This window comes from Episyrphus balteatus, chromosome 1 (genome assembly GCF_945859705.1).
Source record: "Episyrphus balteatus chromosome 1, idEpiBalt1.1, whole genome shotgun sequence".
In the NCBI taxonomy this organism is placed as follows: domain Eukaryota; kingdom Metazoa; phylum Arthropoda; class Insecta; order Diptera; family Syrphidae; genus Episyrphus; species Episyrphus balteatus.
The window spans coordinates 139,119,941-139,137,535 of record NC_079134.1 but is presented as its reverse complement, the minus strand read 5'-3'; the positions used below and the strand labels follow the sequence as shown (position 1 = coordinate 139,137,535).

The 17,595-nt window shown below is 29.3% G+C and overlaps 1 protein-coding gene across 3 annotated transcripts in view; it reads left to right on the top strand.

Annotated features, from left to right (window-relative positions):
• The window catches only part of LOC129906131 (5-hydroxytryptamine receptor 2A-like), a 267,437-nt gene that overhangs the window by 126,089 nt on the left and 123,753 nt on the right, over window positions 1–17,595 (top strand). For all 3 annotated transcript variants that reach the window (XM_055981779.1, XM_055981778.1, XM_055981780.1), the window contains exons 2-3: window positions 2,165–3,560; window positions 9,893–10,198. In XM_055981779.1, the coding sequence (XP_055837754.1) occupies window positions 3,530–3,560; window positions 9,893–10,198 (337 nt within the window). In that variant the 5' untranslated portion in view covers window positions 2,165–3,529. The remainder of the gene's footprint in view (window positions 1–2,164; window positions 3,561–9,892; window positions 10,199–17,595) is intronic.

The following is a 17,595-nucleotide window of genomic DNA, read 5'->3' as shown; positions in this document are numbered from 1 at the left end:
AACTCATTTGCTAGTTCATTAACACAGTTGTAAAAAGTTTATTGATGTAGCAAATAAGAGAAACAACTGACTGAAACATACCAACTTTTATAGGAGTTGTTATTGTTACAGTTGCTTAGTTTTTTTTTTTTTTTTTGTAGCTAAAAATTAAAATTTAGCTTGTATTTTTATTTGCACACATTGCCAAGGTTTTTTTTTTGTCTGAATAAACAATTTTTTGAGAAAAAAGTTTTGTATTTATAATAACATATGGAACAATTAAGATTTCGAGATGCATATAAGACATTCTAAAGCATCGAGCAATATTTGAACTTATTATAGTAAACCTACAGATTAGTTTTATTATTTTAATTTTTCTACTGCATTTTCATGCAATTAAAAGAAGAAACGCTGTCTAATGTCAATGATTCTCTGAATGCTAGTTTTCTCAACTTGTGTCCTCATTTAGTTTAATCTAATGACCTAGGTTTATTTTGCTTAAACCACTGTAACCACATAACGTTCCTATACAATCTCGAATTTTTAGGTTCTCTTTTTTTCTCTGTTTTTTTTTTTTTCATTTATATTAAAAATTCACCACCTGTATTAAACTTTTTACTCTGCTTGGAAAACTAGGTACATATGGGGACAAGAAATGGGTTAGTTTAGAAAAATCTACATAGTTTTCATACATCCCATTGGGATTTATTGCATTGAATGGGGATCTCTATTCATTGAATATAAAAAACAAACCGAGGTTCCTCGCAGACAGTTATAGCAAAAGTTTTAAATAAAAGAAGAATTGAAATGATTTTGAATACCAACATGATGTTGTATATTTTTAATTAAGCAATGGGAGAATTTTCTACCTTGTAGGTAAGATGTCATCATTGAAGTTAAGACTAATTAACTTACTATGATAACTAAATAATATATAAATTGAAATTTGAGTTTATTTATTGAAATCCCAATGCAATCCGTGGCATAAAGGTTAACTTCAATTCAACTAAATTTTGTTGATCTATTTTTGAGGAAATGCATCAACTTTTCTACGGCCTAAACAGTTGGACGGATTTTCTTCAAATTCGATTTTTATAAAATTCTCCCTCGCTTAGAGGAAAGCAATTTTCAAGAAAAAGGACGTTAACGATGTCAACCCGAAAAATGAGAGTGTTACTTTTTAGACAAGGTCTATCGTTTTGATGAAAAAAGTAGAACGATTTTTTCTTGTAATTTTCTGAATATCCTTAAAGGATTTTTCATTTGAAGGAACTTTTTTTCACAAAATCTTTTATAAAATTTTAGTATAGAAATCAAAATGTTCAAAAAAAAGCAAACATTTTCAAAAGTGTTTATTTTTTTTGGAAATTTCGATTTAAGGTGTAGAAAATATCTACAATATGTTATAAATCAACTATAATTCTAATTTTTTATATTTTCCCAACAATTTTGCAAAATGGACTTATTCCGTTCTTAAAACTGACGATTCAATTATTGACTTCATTTAAACGAAAGAGCTGAGCAACAAACTATATTTTTTTTGATACATTTATTTTTTGTTTAAAAAATTATTGAATGTGCTTTAAAAGTATAAAGAAACATCCAAAGAGAATGAAATTAATTTAATTAAAGCCTTTGGCAAGAAGCCTATCGTTTTTTGAAGTTATTTTCCAAGAAATGAAAACAAAAGCTTGCGTCATGTTTTTCCATTAGTTTTTTTCTTATGTATAATAGACTGGTCACGATCTTTTTTTATACGATTTTTAAATGATCAATTTCTAAATAACATAAATAAATCTACAACAATCATTATTTTACCCCTGGAAAGTTTTTAAATCCCAGTTTTAGCTTAAGCAACTTAAACTACATACCTTTATTACCTACTCGAAAACTTAAATTTCAAATTATTTTTTTAATAGATTTCAAACATGAAAATACAAACTTCTAATTGATTTAAAAAATTCAACATGCTATACTCCTTGTTCTAATTAAATTTTATTCTATGAAATCGACCCACATCCATCTAAATCACCTAACATCTTTTATAAGACACACAACGAACAGAAAAGGACATTTAAAAAAAAAAAAAAAAAAAACATGCTGCTTCTTTACCACAAAATATTTCCTTCATTCTCATAATAATTTCATTTTCTTATTTTTTTTTCTCTTTTTTCTTATTTTGCAGATGGATAAATGAACCACACACTATGAGGGGCGAAATGCCCCAATGTTAGTAGCAATTATGCTTACGAAGAAACAGCTGCTGTGTTCAACATCATCAACAGTTATAACGAAAAGAAAAAGAAGAAATACAGCAAAAATAATAACAACAACAACAAGAACAACACAAAAAACAAAAACAACGGACGATCGAAACAGAATAAGCCAAATGAAGCGAATTCAAGAAATCGAATGCAAAATTAAAAAAAATACCAATCGCCAATAACATCTGCTTCAACATTCTATACAAAAACTCGTCGTACAAAACAAAACATAAATATATATAAAAATATACACAAACACACATACTTTCTGTCTTTCTCTCTCATATACTATTTCACTCAGCAGCAGCAGCAGGAGCAACCATTAAAAAAAGAAAAATATTTTCGTTGTCAAAGTTTAAGGAATTTACTATACCATCTCATCTCTCTAACCACTACCGCCATCAAATCTAACAGCTAAACATCTTAACATCCAGTATCTAAAGTAAGCAGACATTTCTACTCTGTTCTGTGCTGTGCTGTTCTGTGTGATCCTGAGAGTTAAGGACCAAAAATCTAGCATCGCTTCGTGACTTTACACCCCTTCAGAGCTGTCGTGCTGTTAAAGGATTCAGATCATCATCATCATCATCCTCGTCGTCGTCATCATCCCCATAAGTACCATCACATTGGATATATAGAAACACAAGAACAGAGCACCACCGACTTCGATATAATTCCATATAAAAGTTCAGAAGAAGAAAAAAAAAACAAGGATAATAATATCCCACATACGCCACAGAGAACCGAAAATAATACGCAGGACTTAGACACAAATCCTTCAATTGACGTCGATACATGAGCACAAATTCGGTCCAAAAACACACACTCACTCACACACACAAGGACACCCACAAGTGAATATGTGAAATGTCGAAAATCCACACATCAATGTGTTTGCGCCAAAAAAGGACCAATATGTACAGTACACCCCACAGCACCAAAAAGAACGTCAAATAAAATACAATAAAAGTTCTGAATAGAGGCCAAGACCATCATCATCATCATCAGTCCTAGAAAACTCAGATCTACCAACACTAACTCTGGCGAGGAGAAAGGGAAAACAAATAGGAATTGTGGCAGTGGCAGCATTCAAACACTGCCATTATTCGGTTATTTTTTTGTTTTGTTTTTCTTTTTTTTCTTTTTGAAAAATTTATCTTTTTAGTTTTTCTTTTTTATTTCTTTTAATTTTTTTTTCATCGTATTTTTTTGTTTGCTTCAAAATAAAAACACACACATAAAAAACAAAAAAAAAAAACGAAAAGTAAACGGAAGTTGCCACCGAAATGAGCATGGAGACTAAAACACTATTAAGGGGTAAGTTAAGATGTAGTTTTGCAATATTCAAGTTATTTTTTTGTACATTCGTTCAGTGAACATTGAGAGCATAGTTTTGTGTTAAAGTGGCGCCCAGGTACAAACTCGTTTAGTAGGTAAGGTACCTTTGCTGAAATAAATGGATGCCATTAAGAAGGTAGAAGTATCTTGTAAAAGGCTCATTTTAGGTAATGCTTATAGTATTTTGTATATTACACCTTTGAATGATGTTATTTCAAAAGAAGAAGAAAAAATAGAGAATTCCATTAAAGGATTTCCACGTGCTTATAAAAATGAATGCACAGAAATATGAGTATGAAAAGAAAAACATTTTCAAGAAATATGTGAAGCTTTTGGAAATAGGAACTTGCCTATCAAGTTTATTCAAACAAAGTTATGATTTATAATATGAACAGAAAGTGGAAAAGGTTTTTAATGAAAATAATTTTATGCTTCAGATTTCTGGAGTATAGTTTTTTGATTTGAGATTTCAAAATGAAGTCAATTCAATGGAAAAGAGAAAATAGTTAATAATAACAAGTCAAAGAAAAGAAAAATCATGCACTTACTTATTTGTAAAACTATACAATTTGCTATGGTTTTTTTTCACTCATATTACACTGAAAAACTTTAAATAAGTCTTGGGACTTAGATAATTGGGCTTTCTTCAATTGTTGTTTAAAAAATTGCAAAGAAGAAAATTTAGCATTTGTATCGAAATTTGTTGGCTTCTGATTGAAGAGTAAGTTCAAGGGCTGAAATTAAGGATATTTACTGAGATCAACACCAACCAACTCAAGCTTGGTTTAGTTCCACCCCATACAAAATTGCGACAATTCTGCTACATATTCATTCATTTGACATAAAAATGGATTTGTGTGATTCCTTCACATGTTTTTTGTAACCTATTTATTTGTTAAATTCCAAAACTTTTTCTTTCTCACTTGTGAAATTTCAATTAAAAAGTAACACTGGGCAACAAGGGTTTTGTTTTATTAAGTTTGATGGACTTTTCCGAATTTTTGTGAAGTGCTGAACTCGAATCCGAAGTCAAAAATTTACTATCAGTTTGCGTTTTTGAGATATTCTCGTTATAAAATCTCAATAATCAATTTTGTGATACTTTTTAAGCATTTCCCTAGAATACAGTGGTTTTTCAGTTGTAATTGAAAAAAATTGCATTAAAAAAAATTATTGCAACTGAAAAAAATTGCATTAAAAAAAATTTTTATTGCAACTAAAAAATATTTGCATAAAAAATATTTATTGCAAACAAAAAAATTTTGCATTAGATAAAAAAATATTTACATTGAAAATAAAATTTTTATTGCAAATAAAAATATTTTGTATTAAAAAAATAATTTTATTGCAAATAACAAATTTCTTGCATTGAAAAAAAAAAAAAAATTAAATCCCACAGGCGGATCACTAGTGTGAAGCAGTTAGGTTTGAAGTGGGATAGTTATGATCCCCTCGACATCGAGATCATAACAGCGCCGAGAAAAAGGAAGAAGAAGAAGAAAAAAAAATTAAATGCAAAATGTGTGCATTAAACATATTTTATTTAATAATTTTTCGAATTTCTAACAACTTTGGCCATTTGACCATACATTAAGTTCAATATCATAGTAGTTGTAATAGCAAATGTATAGTCAAAACGCCAAAATTGTAAGAAATTCGACGAATATTTTTACCTAATGCATTTTTTTCAGTTGTAATAAATATTTTTTTTTTTTATTTCAAATGCAATTTTTTTTCAATTGATATTTTTACAACTCTGTATTAAACTCGAATCCTAAATCATAACTTTCCTATTATTTCGCGTTTTTGCGATATTCCTGTTATAAAATCACAATAATCGATTTTTTACTATTTTTTTTTTAATTTCCCTGGTTCCTGTAACAAGAGCTGCTATAAAAAACTGAAGGCATATTTGATATCAGAGGTGCCAAATTAGTAAAGAACAGCTTAGAAACTTCTAAAGCAAAAAAAGGTGCAATTGCAATTTGCAAACTAGACATTTTTTTAACTTTCAGAAGCAAATAAATATATATTCGGAAAAAATGTTTCGAAACAAGTTTTGGTTTAAACGTACAATATGACTATAGTTTATAGCCGGGAGCGGGTCATAATTCTGCTTGTCAAAATTCTGTACGACAAAATTCTGTGGGGTCAAAATACGGTCAGACTACAATTCTGTATGTCATTATACCTACTGTAAATACAAAATTCTGTAAGTCAAAATAGTGCATGAACGAAATACTGACTTGCAAAATTCTGTTTTGTAAAATTCTGTACTGCAAAATACTGCATTTTCAATACAGGACATTTCAAGAAATTTCGTTTGATAAAAAAACACATAACACTAACTTTAAATATAATTTATTGACAGTAAAGTTGTGATTTTATACAAACAAAATTATTAAAGTAAAAAAGTAAATCAATTCTAGGAACACAAATCAAACTTTTCTTAAACATTCAAAATACATTTTACAAAAAAATGTCAAAATCAATATAAATTTAATTTTTTTGCAATCCGTTTTAGGTATGCAACGAGGTTTAGTTCAGATTGTTTTTCCTTTTTCCGTAGCTCCTAATAAGGTACCTAGATTAATCAGCGTTAGAAGATTGCCTCTATATTAAGTTGATCTTTAAGAAATTCATAATAAAACCTCTTTTAAATAAATCTGTATTTCAAAGTTCTGTAAAAATGTAAAGATGTAAGAAAACCATATTTTTTACAGAATTTTGATTTACAGAATTTTGATGTACCTACAGAATTTTGAAATACAGTATTTTGACCAACCAGAATTTTGCTATACAGAATTTTGTTCGTACAGCATTTTGCACACACAGAATTTTGGCATACAGTATTTTAAATACAGAATTTTGCAACATACAGCATTTCGACCCCAACCCTTTATAGCCTCTCTATGCCTTTAGGTAAAAAAAATTATAAATCTATTCTTTTTTTGCAGATTTCACCTATTTTGTCTATTCCACTCACAACCATGCCATATGATCATAGGTTTTATTATTTTTAAAGTAACGGCATCTAGTATTTAAGTTTTCAAACCATTCATTTAAGTAATCCTTTAATATCTCTTAAAGTAAAACCACAGGTAATTGTGAACAAATGTATATCCTGTTACTTTTGTATTAATATCACTTTGCCACTCAATAACACCTTTTATATATATATATTATTCTAAAAACTCTTTAATTATATATGTAAATACCAAATAGAAAGAAGGAGAATATATACTGTATATGTTACTACTTAGACTTAAATACAAAGTTTTCCTTGCAAATAAGTAGATATAATTTTTGTCAGCAAATTCAATAAAACGAAAACTTTTTCCTGAAACTTTCATTCACACTCTGGCAAAAGTAATCTCATTTATGCATAATGCTTTATTATAAAATTATTTCTTCTAGCACCAGGCAAAAACTTCCTTCTTACTTCAGGTTAGAAAAAAAAAATAAAAGAAATCCATTCTTCTTCACTCTTGTAAAATTTATTACAACAACGCTGTCGAGGTCCTTTTTTTTTGTAAACAGTTAAGCAAAATCCCTTTTTCATTTGGTTTCCTTACTGTTCCATTTCCAAAATGAATGACATTTTAACTTTTAAAGGTCCTTTATGCCATTAAATCTTAAATCGCATTTCTTGAGATTCAACCACGCATGGAATACAAGATTTGCTGGTAAAATGGCAGTAAATTCTTTATCTACATTAAAAAAAGAACGAACAAAAAAATATAAGAAAGAATTTTTTTAAAAATTATTTTAAAGTCAAGGATCCTTGGGGCACATTAACAGCTATGAAAAATCCAGGAAGCGAATAAAAAAAAAATAGCAGATTAACCGCCTTAAAACGCTAGGCCTTTAGGTCTTATTTTTTTTTTGTGTTATGCTTTGCCATTTTATTTAATATTGTTTTATTTTCTCCTCAAGGATCAACAAATCTTAGCCCTGAATTCGCCGCGCGTGTTATAGAGGTGAGGTTGGTTGTATGTCCTTTTTGGAATACGTAATTTCCACTGAGCAAATAAATTCCTTTCGATTGACATAATGGAAACAAAATTGATACAGATGATGACAGTCGTGGTGGTGTTGTTGAATTGTAAGGGGATTGGGGGAGGGGGATTGGAAGGATGTAGAATATAGTTGTGTTGACGTGTACCCCATTACCCTTGAAATACTGATGGCAGCGGTTGAGTGGTAGCGTGGAGGTTTTTGTGGTAGAGATAACTCATAAACATGGCCGTTGTCACCATGCCAGAGTTGGTTGATATCTTTGTTGTCCGGAATCTGATGTGATTTATTTACTTAGGCTATGGGAATCCGGCACCTTACCCAAGAGAGTAAGCAAACAAAAGGAAAGGATCCTAAAGTTTTTTTCCTTTTTCGTTTTTTGTTCTTATTTCTTTTTTCATCTCGTCGTCCTGTTTGATTTGCTTTCACTTCATCCTTTGATGCAATTGGTTTGCTTTGTGAAGACAAATTCTGTGTAAGAATAGACCAACCGTGAATACACGACAGAAAGAGCACGAATTTTTTATATTCCCTTTTGGCATATCTTTTTTTTTTTTGTGTTCTTTTTTTTAAACATTGTTGCTTTCTTTTTCAAATGAAATAGCTACTGTTATTCAATGCCTACGGTTCTTTGGTTTACTATTTGCAAAAGAACGTACATAAAAAAGTTTTTCATTTTTTTTTTTTTTGTTATTTTATACGAACATTTTTTACTATTTGTCATGTTTGACAAGAATAAAATTTTGGGTTACAGAAAGAAAAGGAAAAGACTGAAAAATAAAAACCTTAAAAAAAATGGAAAGAAAAACATTGAAGACTCTGTGAATTCCCGACAGGGACATAGACAAACAAACAAAAAAATTATGTGCATTTCAACATTGCTATTTTAATGGGAAAAGCAAAAAAAAAAAAAATAATGAAACTTTGTTTTGTTTTTCTTGTTTTGAAAATTGACTCAAGAATTTGCATACCAAGTTCAAAAAAGAATTAAAAAAAGAAATTAGAACACAAACAAAATAAGAAAACAAATCAACCAGTATCAAATTAAAAAAAAAAAAAAACAGGCTATTTTCAAAGTAATTATATTAAGGTACAGTCGTGATTTAAAAAAAAAAAAAAAAATATTTCGATTGTTAATAAATCAGCAACCAGACCTCCAAGAAACTTTTGGTTTTCAGATATGAATAGACCTTAAAGAGACCTTCCTTTTGATGTCTCATTCGATGGATTCGGAAGAAATTTTTGATAATGTACTTTTTTTCAGGCAAGGGGTTAACCTTGATTTTTCCTCGAAAAAATCCGAAATCTCCGATCTCCGAAAAAAATAAAATTTTATTTTTTCTATCTAAATGCATAGGCCTGGTTACTTTGAACTCATATCTGTAAACCATACATTATTTGGAGACTTTGATCCGAAAATATCTGCTTCCGAATAAAAAAAAAAATATTTCGATTGTAACAAAAAAAAAAAAATATTTCGATTGTTAATAAATCAGCAACCAGACCTCCAAGAAACTTTTAGTTTTCAGATATAAAAAGAGATTAAAGAGACCTTTCTTTTGATGTCTCATTCGATGGATTTGGAATAAATTTTTGATAATGTACTTTTTTTCAGGCAAGGGGTTAACCTTTATTTTTTTTCTCGAAAATCCGAAAAAAATAAAATTTTATTTTTTCTACCTAAATGCATAGGCCTGGTTACTATGAACTCAAATCTGTAAACCATACATTGTTTGGAGACTTGGAATCGAAAATATCTGCTTCCGAATTAAAAAAATTCGATGGTAACAAAAAAAAAAAAAAATATTCGATTGTTAATAAATCAGCAACCAGACCTCCAAGAAACTTTTGGTTTTCAGTTATGAATTGAGCTTAAAGAGAACTTTCTTTTGATGTCTCATTCGATGAATTTGGAAGAAATTTTTGATAATGTACTTTTTTTCAGGCAATTGGTTAACCTTGATTTTTTCTCGAAAATCCGAAAAAAAAATAAAATTTAATTTTTTTCTACCTAAATGCATAGGCCTGGTTACTATGAACTCATATCTGTAAACTATACATTATTTGGAGACTTTGATCCGAAAATATCTGCTCTCGAATGAAAAAAAAAAAAAAATACTTCGATTGTTAATTAATTAGCAAATGCAATTTTTTTCAATCCTGGGTGAATAAAAAAAAAAAATTTTTTTTAATAATTTGGCCGCATATGAACACAAAACTAAAATGCTCTTCTAGGAAAATTATTTTAGTTATTTCTTACTTTTTACGAATTATAATTTTATATTAAATTTCAGATGCCTTTGGTTACGTTTTTATTGACAACGGCAGCCCAGATTCATATCTCATCTCCAACGAGGTAGATAGCTATTTTCTCAACAACTCAACTCTGCAAGATGGCAACATCGGGGCATTATTCAACGACAGCAATAATAGCAGCAATTCTAACGCTAACCTGTTCCTATTCAATACTAGCATTAATCAGAGCGGCCTTTTTGATAACAACAATGAGACCGATACCACCGCCGAGGATATTACAGAGCTCGTACGAATGGCACTAACATCTGTGTTGCTGGGCTTAATGATTCTTATAACAATTATTGGTAAGTTTATATTTTTCTAGAGCAGTTGTTGTGTGTGTTTATGTGAGCTCATTAGGTTTATTTTTGTTTTGGTACAACAACAAATATAATTATTGTTTTTTTCTGCTTTTGTTTACAAAACATAATACACTTTGTTACATACTCCTACTTGCTTTATTTCTTAATTATAAGAGTTAATTAATCGTTTGAACATTAAGTCCTTTTTCTCCATTTTGTGTTGTGATATTATCATCAAACCCATTCTGCTGGTGTACGAGTTAGCACTTTATTCCCAAAAAAAAAAAAACATTGACTTAGCAAAATTATCCTGAGTGACTGCAAATAATATTTGTTTTTTTTTTTTTTTTTTTTTTTTGAGTAAAGTAAAATCGTATTCATTCGTTAAGACAAACCTATTTAGTATGCGGATGAATTACATTTAATCAGTTTCGGGGGGAAATTGCTTTTGCTTAAGGAATTTACAAATTAAAAAGGGTTGGGTTGTGTTAAGGACGAGTAATAGGTCCCATTATACGTTGTTATTTATAATGAGTTGAGAAAAAAAAAACACAAAACCTTTCAATATTTTAATTAAGAGAGAATACATATTTTAACATCTGTGGTAGATAAATATACTAACAAGAAAATTTGTAAGTTCAGAAGAATTTCTTTTAAGACACGGTCAAACAATAAGGCTTTTTTATTATCTTGATGCTGATGTTTGATCTACAAAATCTCTCAGAAGCAAGACGCGTTACAAGTTTATAACTGAGTACGATTTTCCACCGTGTGTGTGTTTGTTTGGGCAGTATCAATCTAATTTAACTCTGTCCAACTTTCATATAATTTTGTTCCTTTCTCCTTTGGTAACAAAAATATAATGGTATAAATCACTGAAACCCAAACAAAAGATAAAAAATGAGTTTAACAAAATATATTACTCATACACCAGAGTGAACATAATTACACTAATCAGTGAGACATTGTTTTTTACTTAACTATTTTTTTTTTAATCAGCGCACATATACTTCTTAAAATTGAAGTGAGAGGGAAAATAAAGCCAAATTATGTTATAGCCTTGGTCATTGTGGCGAGGAAAACGATCATCTTACCGCATTTTTTGACTCGCTTTAAAAAAGTGCATAAAAAGTACGAAATTTCTGAAAATTGATTTAGTAAAGATACCCACTTAAAATTAATTGGACTTTGACAGTCTACTTTACGTTTTTTTTTTTTTAACGGTCCTATAATTGGCTTATTTCAGGTCTTTTTCGGGAAATTCATAAACTTTTACCTTCTTAGGTAATTCGATCTTGCCCTGGAGGCAGTTTTAATGAAGTCATGTCAATTTAAACATGGTCAACAAAATTGAACTTTTTTTTTGCCACAAGAACAAAAATAAACTTTTCTAAAGGTTTTTGGGTTGGTAAACTCGAATCCGCAATCAAAAAAATTCTATTAGCATCCGTTCTTGAAATATAACCGTTATAAAAAAAAAAACACTTTTTTTGCATTTAATAACGGTAATATTTCAAGAACGAAGGCTAATCGAATTTTTCTGATTAGAGATTCGAGCTCAGCAACCCAAAAACCTCTATAAAAGTATATTTTGGTTCTTAAATTTTAAATAGGTATCTCGGGCAGTAAAAGAGGTATTGGAAAGATTTAAACATTTTTTGGAAGAATAAAACCAGTTCTTATAGGCACCTTTACAATTTTGTTCATAATGAATTACCCCACCTAAAAACATAACCTCAAAAACAACCAAAATTACGTTTTTTTGACATTTTATAATGGTAATTTCTTTAAAGCGGAGGCCAATACAAAATTTCTGACTTCAGATTCGAGTTCGGGACATCAAAAACCTTTAGAAAAGTATATTTTGGTTCTTTTGTCAAAAACCTTGTTGACCAGTGTTATTTTTATTATTTTTCTGTTTTCAAAAATAGTTTCTTAAAAATAAAAGTTTTCAAACATTTTTCAAAGATAATATAGAGTGGAGTAACTAAAGCTCAAAAATTGGCAATATTAGGGAACCCGGCCGAACAGCTTAGATTTTGATGATCTTTTTTTTCAAACGTCGGTAATTAAAAATACTTTAAAGTCTATAGATTAAAAATTGCCGGTGTTGCCGTTTTGATTTTTTAAATTTAATTGAAGATTTTTGTGAACAAAAACAAATTTTTTTCAAAAATTTTTCTTAAATTTCATAAATTAATTGATGCCAAAAGATTGTCTAGGAAATTCAAGGAAAAAAAATATATGGGAGTGAGGGACAATCTTCCATCGTTCAAGCGATAGATGTAATTTTCTTTTTAATTGACTTCAAATACAAAAAAAAATATTTGAACACAACGGCAACACCTACAATATTCAAATATACATTTTTTAAAAGCTAAAAGCTTAGTCATACATGTAAAATTAAGTTAATTGAATGAACGGCTTTTGAAAGAATGGTAATTGAACTTAGATTTTTGAAAAAAAAAGTTATTGAAAAAATTTTAACATTTCGTTTTTTAAACTTGGTCGTAATATAAAATGCATTTATTTTTAAATTTTTTTGGCCGCATTTATTATGATTTCAAATTATAAAAGGAAATGTCAATATGTATTACGGTTTATGAAAAAAATTAAAAAGTATTTCATTTTCGAAGAACTTTTTTTAATAAAAGTTTTGAAAAAAAATGTAACTTATTTTTTTTTTTAAGTTCAACATCTAAACATAAAATTATTTTTTATTCATTTAATAACCCTTACTGTTGAAAGTAAAATAGCAAAAATTTAAAGTTCCTATTTACCACAGTCTTTGAGAAAATTAATTATTTCATATTAATAAAAAAAAAACCATTGAAATGAAGTAGGTAATTTTTCATTTTTTTTTTTCAAAATGTGATATATTTTACCTTTTTTGCTTCGAAATTCAACTGATAATATTTATGACCAAAAATTTTTTTTAAACAAATTCATATTTTATTAGAAAAAGTTTGGAAAAAAGTCATTTTAAATTTTTCTAATAACATTTTTTTTTTTTATTCTGAGTTTGAGGACCATTTTTTCAAAAAGTCTTGATTAAATTTAGTGGATTTAAATTTAAGAGATAAGAATGAGCTTCTGGCTTTTTAAAAATGTATTTTAAAATATTGTAGGTGTTGCCGTTGTTTTCTAAATATTTTTTTTGTGTTTGAGGTCAGAATGTTAGAAAATTGCATTTATCGCTTAAACGATGGAAGATTGTCCCTTACTGCCTTTTATATATTTTCCTTAAATTACCTAGAGAATCTATTGCTATCATTTGTTTTATGAAATTTAAGCAAAAAAATGGTTTTGTTAAAAAAAAATTAATTTTAATTTAAAAAAAACAATACGGCAACACCGGCAATTTTTAATCTATAGACTTTAAAGTATTTTTAATTACCTACGTTTGAAAAAAAAAATCGTCAAAATCAGAGCTGTTCGGCCGGGTTCCCTAATAATTTGCTTTAGTTACTCTACTAATAAAATGAAATTTTTGAGAAATTATAAAAAATAAAATTTCAAAAAAATTCAAAGATAGCCTGTTTTCAAAAATTGATAAAACAAAAAAATAATATTTTGTTTGAAAAATTAATAGGGGCGATAAGATTTTTAATAAGGTTAATAAAGTCGATTGGAGCAAAATTGACGAAATTGTAAGTATTTTTTTTATACTTCAATTAAGAACGTATTTTTCAAACAGCTCACTATTTCAAAGTCGGTTCGCCTCATAACTTAATAACTGGCTTTATTTTTTTATTACAGGCACTTAGGAAATTTGGCTACATTTAATATAATGTCCATTTAATTCTCTACAACGGAAAACAGCAACCTGACTGCAAGTTAAAACTTACAAAAAATCGGAAACCTACGGAAAATTTAAAGAAATAAAATCAACTTTGTTGAAAAAAAATGTTTCTTACATTTGAGATGATTTTATAAATGCCTCCAAAATAGGCTTTTTAACGGTATTCTGCAAAATTTACCACTATTTTTCAACAATGGACAATAGGATTAAAATGAGGCTTGTAACCTTAATAACTCATAACGTGCTCACGATTCGTTCTCGTATCACGATTTGTATCTCATTTTCACACAGAGAAAAATATGACCCGCTAAAAACTAACAGATTGCCATATTGTTTTACCGTCCATACATTTCATAAGGAAATCTTATTAAAATCAACGATTAATAAGGTTTTTTTAAGGAGATTTCTTATTATTTTTATAGAGAAAATCTTATTAAAATTTGACTGAAAAGTTGATTTTTTTTGCAACTTAGCACTAGAACAAAAATCGCGATCAATATTTTCATGGCAGGTTGGTTCAGGTGGTAAGGTGGGCGACTAATGATTTGAAGTCTCCAGTTCGATTCCCAGCCTGGTCATCGTTTTTTTTATTTATTTGCAGATTTTAAAACAATAAGGAAAACCCGATTGTTTTAATAAGGTTTCCTTCTTGGATGAAAACCATAGAGAAATCTTATTGTTTTTGTTCTATTTTATGTGGTCTATTTTTCTCTGTGCAGTCATTTCCCACATAACTCTAACGGTTATTTAATAAATTAAAAAATCCATCTTTTGGGATGCTGTAACTCTGAAAATATTACTCCAAAGAAAAAGATGTGGGTAGGGGCTATAATCCCGAAAACCTTAAATCCCGAAAATCCAAAATCCCGAAAACCCAGAATCCCGATTGGGATACTGAAATCTCAAAAAATTATATAAAATTTGGTTTTTCGGGATTTGGATTTCCAGGATAAAAGGTTGCCGGGATTCTTGATTTTTGGGATCCTGGGTTTTCTGGATTCAAAATTTCGGGATTGTGTCCGTCTCCCAAAAGATGTAGGTCCTTGAGATAAAAAATTATTACATCTCCAATCAGAAAGGTCCTTGAAAATTTTCTGTGGGACAAGTTCTGGATATATTGAGACCTATGCTTTTTTTAAATAGCGGACGTTCCTCAAGACCAATTTATACGCAAAGTGAGATTTATTATCAAAACAAACCTAGGTATCTTCAATGCTGCATCAAATTTTGACATCACAACTTTTTTCATATAATATTTCGTCACTCGACATCTGTCAGTCATGTCAGTCATGAAAAATTAAGCAAAAAAATATCAACCAACATCCAAATTTTTTGACTTTTTCTCTTCTTTTTTTCTACCACTTGAGCTTTCAAAATGATTATGTTTTATGTAGCCAACCTAACATTTTTTTTATTTTCTCTCATATCTAAAAATAGATATCGTCATAAAAGTTTTAATCTTTTAACAAGAAGTGACAATGTTTCCTTAGGGAGAACAAGAACAACATTTCTGATTCAAATATCCTGGCACTAACACTACCTTAGAGACTACCCATCATTTTTTAACGACTTCCTAAAGATTGCGTGTACATAAAATATATTTATGTACATAGATAAAGTTTATCAATGAAAGTCATTTGATACAATAAAAGCAGCGGCATTATAAATTAATTTTCAAATTTGATATCATCATCAAGTTAATATTTTCTATACCAAATCCCATTTCGCCTTTTTCGACTTCGATATTCCGCACTTTTGAGCACTCTGACACAAACTTTGGCTTTGGTTCCATGAAAATTGATTGCCTATCAGCTATCACTAGGCAATTTACCAAATAATGGATTAAATAGCATTAAATAGAATTATAAATTCTGCACATCCTACACGAATATTTGCCTTCAGTCAAATCCCTAATGAGCCATTGAATGAAGAAAAAATTCAAAATTGAATCTCTCTCAACAACGACAACTTTGACACCTTCAAATAAGCTAAGAAGATTTGTCAAAAAAAAAAACACACAATGAAAAAAAAAATTGATAATAAAAAAAGAATTTTCGTCATCCTTTTTGGCCAAAATGAAGGCAAAATAAAATAATATCTTTTATTCCCATAATAATCCGCTTTTGGCGTTGATGTTGATGTCCTTTACTCTCTCTCTCTTCATCATAATCCTTGAAAAGAAACGGAAAATTGAGTGAAAAGTCTCAATGTATATTACATCATGCGGCTCATTCATTTCTTATTACACTTTTTTCCTTTTCTTCGTTCGTTCTTTTATTCGTTCATTCTATTTTTTTTTTTTTTTGTTAATTGAATGTGTTCCATGTCACTGTCACGGGGGGGGAATAACAGCAAATGGAACTGCGATCATCAACGACAGAGGTGCCATCAGGAGCACCATGGTGTCATTGAATGACTATAGAGCACTACCGCCAAAACGTTCCTACAACACGTTGGCGTTGGTTTATATAGTTTGGGAGTGAATCGAGATGAGAGAGTCAAATTTACTGGAGGTTTTTATGGGCCCCCCAAATGGAATTGGCATTGCAAAGGCGGCGGCGTTGAGCGTTTCCCAGAAAAGTCATCATCATCACATGATTCAGTTCTTCTTTGAAGGAAATTTGCACAAAATTGAAAATTGTCCTACTTCCTATGTGACTTATATTTTTTTCTGTTCGTTTGTCAATTCTCTTCTATTCCTAACCCATGGGCCTGAGCTTGGGCGCGGGTTAAAAAAATAACACCCACTGCGCCAGACCTTCATGAATATTCCCTTTCCCTTCAGTATTATACGTAACGTACGTACAATTGTGTTCACAAGTCAGGACTTTTTGCCAGTTTAATTTGGAATATGATGGTGAAGGAGTATTATGTGTGTGTTTGTGGGTGTGAGTGTATAACACGCAAAAATATGTGCCTCTTGCCACAGAAAGAAAAAAAAAAAATATACCCATTTACAACGAAATTGGAATTGATAGAATAAGTTTCTCATTTTCTTCCTTCGTTGAGTTGGAAAATAGAATTGACGTTTTTATGGGAGTTTATTTGAAAATTTAAGAAAAAAAAAAAAAAAAAAAAAAACTGCTTTTTCGTTTGCACTTGAATGAATCTCGAAATGAAACGGTTTTATTCTGGCTATAATCTATTATGAGCACATAGCTTATGTCTATTGGAAGTAGATTTGCAATCATTTTGAGATTAGGATTAAACTATCGTCATTTTAATTTTAAATTAATAAAAATTCTTATGATTATTATCAATTGCGGAATTTTAGATGATGGTGGTTAAAAAGTAGATGCATGTGCATGGATCATATGAAAATAACCAAAAATGAGTTGCGATTGGTTAAAAAATACAAATTGGAGATTTTAATGTATACGTATGCTTTAGAAAAAATAAAAAAAATAAATAAATAAATAAGGATGAAGGATCAGAAGAGTTTATAAAAAAAATTTGTGTGAAAGCTGGAAGGATTTTATTTTTCGTGGAATAAAAATTTGAAGTTTTTTAACTGAATTTTTTTTAGCTATCTTTGGAGCTTAATGTAAAAGTAAAATTAATTCTAAAGCCAGTCTTAGAGTTATTTTCCTTTTGATTT